This window comes from Coregonus lavaretus (assembly GCF_964263955.1).
Source record: "Coregonus lavaretus genome assembly, contig: HAP1_SCAFFOLD_993, whole genome shotgun sequence".
NCBI lineage: Eukaryota > Metazoa > Chordata > Actinopteri > Salmoniformes > Salmonidae > Coregonus > Coregonus lavaretus.
In genome coordinates this window covers 1-7,500 of record NW_028164683.1, presented here as the reverse complement: position 1 = coordinate 7,500, position 7,500 = coordinate 1, and the positions used below count along the sequence as shown (strand labels likewise).

General features: G+C 46.0%; 1 protein-coding gene across 1 annotated transcript; it reads right to left on the bottom strand.

Annotated features, from left to right (window-relative positions):
* Positions 1 to 4,792: 4,792 nt before the first annotated feature.
* LOC311116778 (mannose-binding protein C-like) lies at positions 4,793 to 5,758 on the bottom strand. Its single transcript, XM_084191817.1, has one exon. It carries the CDS (start codon positions 5,632 to 5,634, stop codon positions 5,146 to 5,148), a length of 489 nt encoding a protein of 162 aa, XP_084047943.1. The 5' UTR covers positions 5,635 to 5,758; the 3' UTR covers positions 4,793 to 5,145.
* Between the last annotated feature and the right edge of the window lie 1,742 nt (positions 5,759 to 7,500).

The window sequence follows — 7,500 nt, the reverse complement described above, 5'->3', positions numbered from 1 at the left end:
TCCTGATCCTGAGCCAGAGGAGATGTTGAGATGGATTCTATCTGTTATGCATTCCAGATGGAATCCTAGACTATTTCCCCACCCTAGTGTGTGTGTGTGTGTTTCCCCACCCTAGTGTGTGTGTGTGTTTCCCCACCCTAGTGTGTGTGTGTGTTTCCCCACCCTAGTGTGTGTGTGTGTTTCCCCACCCTAGTGTGTGTGTGTGTTTCCCCACCCTAGTGTATGTGTGTGTTTCCCCACCCTAGTGTGTGTGTGTGTTTCCCAACCCTAGTGAGTGTGTGTGTGTTTCCCAACCCTAGTGTGTGTGTGTGTTTCCCAACCCTAGTGTGTGTGTGTGTTTCCCAACCCTAGTGAGTGTGTGTGTGTTTCCCAACCCTAGTGTGTGTGTTTCAAAACATGTGTTCCACTAAAGTAATACGTTGAGTTTCTCCCACTCATTACAAGACTTGGGTGTGGCTAAAAACAAAACTTCAAGTTAGAAAAATAGTGAGAAATAGAATTTAACACCCTCTACATCCATTCTTGTCCCTCTCCCTCACCCACTTTCTCTCTCTCCCTCTCCGTCCCTCTCTCTCCCTCTCTCTCTCTCCCTCACCCTCTCTCTCTCTCCCTCTCTATCTTTCTCTCACTCTCTCCCTCACCCTCTCTCTCTCAAGATTCTATTGATTGAAAAAAAAACTAAAGTTGTGAATAATAGAGCGAGGTGGCATGATTTTCCTTGTCTGCGGTGGTGGGGGATGGGATGGAGTACAACCTAATTGAAACCAGGGCTTGTTACCCTTTCAAAACAATTACCTGGCTTTTCATTACACTCACTTTATAGCTGGTCTCCAGCCCTATTACAGCCCAGCTCCTGCACGTCATAATGTCAACTCTATCGGGCTCAATAAACACACATGCAGCATTTCATTACAACTCCCTCAATAGTAAACATATGTATTAACACACCCCTACAGTCCTACACCCCTACAGCCCTACAGCCCCTACAGCCCTACAGTCCTACAGTCCTACACCCCTACAGCCCTACAGCCCCTACAGCCCTACAGTCCTACAGTCCTACACCCCTACAGCCCTACAGCCCCTACAGTCCTACAGCCCTACAGCCCCTACAGTCCTACACCCCTACAGCCCTACAGCCCCTACAGCCCTACAGTCCTACAGTCCTACACCCCTACAGCCCTACAGCCCCTACAGCCCTACAGCCCCAACAGCCCCAACAGCCCTACAACCCCTACAGCCCCTACAACCCCTACAGCCCCTACAGCCCTACAACCCCTACAGCCCCTACAGCCCCTACACCCCCTACAGCCCTACTCCCCCTACAGCCCTACACTCCCTACAGCCCTACAGCCCTACAACACTACAGCCCCTACAGCCCTACAACCCCTATAGCCCCTACAGCCCTACACTCCCTACAGCCCTACAGCCCCTACAGCCCTACAGCCCCTACAGCCCTACACCCCCTACAGCCCTACACCCCCTACAGCCCTACAACCCCTACAGCCCTACAACCCCTACAGCCCCTACAACCCCTACAGCCCCAACAGCCCCTACAGCTCTACAACCCCAACAGCCCCTACAGCCCTACAACCGCTACATCCCCTACAGCCCTACAGCCCTACAGCCCCTACAGCCCTACAACCCCAACAGCCCCTACAGCCCTACAACCCCTACAGCCCTACAACCCCAACATCCCCTACAGCCCTACAGCCCTACAGCCCCTACAGCCCTACACCCCCTACAGCCCTACAGCCCTACACCCCCTACAGCCCTACAGCCCCTACAGCCCCTACAGCTCTACAGCCCCTACAGCCTTACACCCCCTACAGCCCTACTCCCCCTACAGCCCTACACTCCCTACAGCCCTACAGCCCTACAACCCCTACAGCCCCTACAGCCCTACAACCCCTACAGCCCCTACAGCCCTACACTCCCTACAGCCCTACAGCCCCTACAGCCCTACATCCCCTACAGCCCTACACCCCCTACAGCCCTACACCCCCTACAGCCCTACAACCCCTACAGCCCTACAGCCCTACAACCCCTACAGCCCCTACAACCCCTACAGCCCCAACAGCGCCTACAGCCCTACAACCCCAACAGCCCCTACAGCCCTACAACCGCTACAGCCCCTACAGCCCTACAGCCCTACAGCCCCTACAGCCCTACAACCCCAAGAGCCCCTACAGCCCTACAGCCCTACAGCCCCTACAGCCCCTACACCCCCTACAGCCCTACAGCCCTACACCCCCTACAGCCCTACAGCCCCTACAGCCCCTACAGCTCTACAGCCCCTACAGCCTTACACCCCCTACAGCCCTACTCCCCCTACAGCCCTACACTCCCTACAGCCCTACAGCCCTACAACCCCTACAGCCCCTACAGCCCTACAACCCCTACAGCCCCTACAGCCCTACACTCCCTACAGCCCTACAGCCCCTACAGCCCTACATCCCCTACAGCCCTACACCCCCTACAGCCCTACACCCCCTACAGCCCTACAACCCCTACAGCCCTACAGCCCTACAACCCCTACAGCCCCTACAACCCCTACAGCCCCAACAGCGCCTACAGCCCTACAACCCCAACAGCCCCTACAGCCCTACAACCGCTACAGCCCCTACAGCCCTACAGCCCTACAGCCCCTACAGCCCTACAACCCCAAGAGCCCCTACAGCCCTACAACCCCTACAGCCCTACAACCCCTACAGCCCTACAACCCCAACAGCCCCTACAGCCCTACAGCCCCTACAGCCCTACAACCCCTACACCCCTACACCCCCTACAGCTCTACACCCCCTACAGCCCTACACCCCCTACAGCCCCTACATCCCCTACAGCCCTACAGCCCCTACAGCCCTACAACCCCTACAGCCCCTGAACAGAAGTAGTGCACTACATAGGGAATAGTGTGCCATTTGAGAAGAACCTAGAGTGTCTGTCTTGGATATGATATTGGTTCTTAAACTCTCACATTACAACCTTATTGGAGAGAAGGACTAACTCTCCCATTATAACCTTATTGGAGAGAAGGACTAACTCTCCCATTATAACCTTATGGAGAGAAGGACTAACTCTCCCATTATAACCTTATTGGAGAGAAGGAATGGTCTGAGATTGTAACTGGACATAAATAATAATAAACAGACAAGGTTGAATGTTATTGTGTCAGATTGGCTAAAACTGAAACTGACAGAAAAGACTGGAAACGGACAGAAAAGACTGGAAAGGGACAGAAAAGACTGGAAACGGACAGAAAAGACTGGAAAGGGACAGAAGACTGGAAACGGACAGAAAAGACTGGAAATGGATGGAAAAGACTGGAAAGGGACAGAAAAGACTGGAAACGGACAGAAAATACTGGAAACAGACAGAAAGACTGGAAAGGGACAGAAAAGACTGGAAATGGATGGAAAAGACTGGAAATGGATGGAAAAGACTGGAAAGGGACAGAAAAGACTGGAAACGGACAGAAAGACTGGAAAGGGACAGAAAAGACTGGAAATGGATGGAAAATACTGGAAACGGACAGAAAAGACTGGAAACGGACAGAAAGACTGGAAACGGACAGAAAGACTGGAAAGGGACAGAAAAGACTGGAAATGGATGGAAAATACTGGAAACGGATGGAAAAGACTGGAAACGGGTAGAAAAGACTGGAAAGAAACTTGTTGGTGATGGTAAATCTGCTTTAGCATCGCTGCTGGAGATACAATGGGACTGGTAGGGGCTATGGCAGCATGCTTCAATCCTTTAAGTTACTTCAAACCAAATGGTATAGCACCCAAAATACCTTAACAAGCTGCACATAAAGAACATTGGAGGATATTATAGGAATTCTGGTATTTACATAACATTTTCAGTAGAGTAAGTATTTTTGAAGAATACACACCAATACAGCATTATGTGTACATTCAGAGGGTAGCTGGTTTCTGTACTACAGTTCTACTAAGTATTCATACCACTTACATACTTTTATGAGCTGTTTTGACCGCAACTAAGCATATATCTAAGGTAATGTAAGGTGATTTTGTACACGGTCATACCTAGTTATAACCAGTTATAACCATAGGTGAGTACATGAGGTGATCTGCAGGTGATCTGTCTATCTGGTCAAAATCACTGATGCAGTTAACACTCCACCCTCTGATGATATGTATAACTTAATAGAGAAACATGGATTCAAATAAATGCTTTCAAATTAAATTGTCCTAGAATAACGATTTTTCAGACAATACACACCAGTACAGCTCTCTGTGTAGATTCAGAGTATATCTGACTTCTGTATTGCAGTTATATTTGTACCATTGGCAGACCTTGTATACCATTGGCAGATTTGTGTGTGCACAAAAATAAGGTAATTTGGGTTTTGTACACGGTCATATGATACGTGGTACAGAAAAGTACAATCTTAGGCAAGTACATGGGGAGCTATAACTCGGCAAAGGATCTGTCTATCTGGTCAAAATCACTGATACGGGTCCTCCTTCACCCTCTGGTGGTATGGATAACATGTAATTATGTCTCCAGAGAAACCTATAAAAGCAGCACTAAGGAGGGGGTCCCTCACAGACAATACCTTCTTTTGGTGTTGAGATGCATCGCTTTTACTAGGTGGGTTCCAGGTCTAAGTCAGCCGATTCATACAAGTTTAACTTGATATTGTCTTGCTTGGAAATATATATTTGCTATTCCTGTGTCATCATACTGTAGGTCAAAAGTAGCCATGTGCATGATCAGCAGCCAGTCTGTTCAGAGAGAGGGAGCGTGAAGGAGACAGACAAGTGTAAAGTAAATGTGTTTGTTGCTTTATTCGACAAGTTTCCCTTTCCGTTTTATATTCTACCCCACATTTTAACTAGCTCATTTGAATAAAAGAAAGAATGAAAGGTGCAGAAGAACTGGAAATACAAGTGACCTAGAGATAAAACCTAGAGATAAAACCTAGAGATAAAACCTAGAGATAAAACCTAGAGATAATACCTAGAGATAAAACCTAGAGATAATACCTAGAGATAATACCTAGAGATAAAACCTAGAGATAATACCTAGAGATAAAACCTAGAGATAAAACCTAGAGAATCCTAATTGAAGAGAAGAAAGATTTCATTGTAAACTCAGAAACAGCATTTCATAGAGGTGTCCCTATATCTCACACATGATATAGGCATTGAAGGAGCAATCAGATGTCACCTGCCATGCACCTGACTCTGTCAACATTGTGCAGCCCCTATCCCCATTAGGCACTTTTGGTTCCCCATCTCCCCATTTGGAAAAAGTGAGGGGATGGCCTTTCAAATCTAGCTGAAACTTTCCCTCTTTGCTTTTGTCAACATTGAGCCACACATTATTGAAAGCCCCTTCAAGTACTTGAGTGAGAGCAGTGTTTTCCTCCTCGTTTTTCGGCAAAGCCAGCAGCAAGCCCCTCTTGGTGCAGAACTGAACAGCGTCGTCAAAAGAACCCTGTCTCTTGTGTGACACAAAGTACTTCTTGTCAACTCTTCTGGCGAAGTCATAGTTTATGGCTGAAGAGAAACCAGGTATCAATGCAGTCGGTGTAACATTAAAAGTGGAAGCAAAAGTTGCCATATTATATTTCACAAATGCTGACACTCGACTAAATTCACACAGCATTTTCCAAAATTACGAATATTGCATAATTTATGTTGAACTGATACTTAGTAAACTACAATATAATCTACAGAGGCATTATCTTAATTTGAGCCCATTTCACACAGCAGGAAAATAATCCTGCAGCAACAGGAAATATGAATTGTTACTTGGATTATAATTAACTGTTGGGATTGATACATTTTTTGTTACGGAAAATCAAGTCTGAAATGTATAAGTGGAAATTACAAACTTTAGAAACCTTGAATACACCACACGTTTGCATTTCCTGCTGTGCAGGAAAATTCTCTGCGACAACAGAGTGATCAAATTAAGATACGGGACCTGTAATATTGCATACAAGTACATAACATTCTGATCATGCTCTCTGAAATTCACTTCCTTACCCAACTCCAGTTTGACCAAGCTTGCTTGCAGTGGTTCCAGGTCTAAGTCTGTGAAAACAGAAGGTGTGACTAGAGAGAACCAAATAATAAATACATAACCAGGAAGAGGTCAGTCAGCAGTGTACCAGTAGCTCCCTGGGGACCAGGTGGACCAGGGACTCCATCACGTCCAACTCTACCAGGAACTCCTGGTAATCCAGAAAATCCAGAATGTCCAGGTGGCCCTATGGATAGATGATAGAGAAGTGGACTTATGGTTCATGAGAATACGTTTTTTTTTAAGGTTTTCCAAAAGTTCCAAGATGAAGGAAAATCTATCCTGACAGGCCTTTATGGGTAATTGAGGCAAATGTGTTCAGCATGAGGAAAGGCACCTACATACACTACCGTTCAAAGGTTTGGGGTCACTTAGAAATGTCCTTGTTTTTGAAAGAAAAGCAATTTTTTTGTCCATTAAAATAACATGAAATTGATCAGAAATACAGTGTAGACATTGTTAATGTTGTAAATGGCTATCGTAGCTGGAAACGGCTGATTTTTAATGGAATATCTACATAGGCGTACAGAGGCCCATTATCATCAACCATCAGTCCTGTGTTCCAATGGCACGTTGTGTTTGCTAATCCAAGTTTATCATTTTAAAAGGCTAATTGATCATTAGAAAACCCTTTTGCAATTATGTTAGCACAGCTGAAAACTGTTGTGCTGATTAAAGAAGCAATAAAACTGGCCTTCTTGAGACTAGTTGAGTATCTGGAGCATCAGCAATTGAGGGTTCGATTACAGGCTCAAAATGGCCAGAAATAAATAACTTTCTTCTGAAACTCGTCAGTCTATTCTTGTTCTGAGAAATGAAGGCTATTCCATGCGAGAAATTGCCAAGAAACGGAAGATCTCGTACAACGCGGTGTACTACTCCCTTCACAGAACAGTGCAAACTGTCTCTAACCAGAATAGAAAGAGGAGTGGGAGGCCCCGGTGCACAACTGAGCAAGAGGACAAATACATTAGAGTGTCTAGTTTGAGAAACAGACGCCTCACAGGTCCTCAACTGGCAGCTTCATTAAATAGTACCCACAAAACACCAGTCTCAACGTCAACAGTGAAGAGGCGACTCCAGGATGCTGACCGTCTAGGCAGAGTTGCAAAGAAAAAGCCATATCTCAGACTGGCCAATAAAAAGAAAAGATTAAGATGGGCAGTCTGAGATATGGCTTCGCTGTGAACCGCTAATAATTCACTATACCCTATTAATTCACTATTAATTCACTATGCCCCTTTTAATAGGTTTATTTTGGCAATTGGTACAGACACAGACTCTTTGTTGGAATTGGTGTGCTTATCTAATTGAGGTCATTCAGAGTTATTTGTCTTCCAAAAGAACACACAATGAGATAGCAGCACTACGGTTGTGGTCAACATTTCTTCGAAGGGTGTTGTTACCCACTTACATTTTTGGGACGTAAATAATATAGTTAGAACA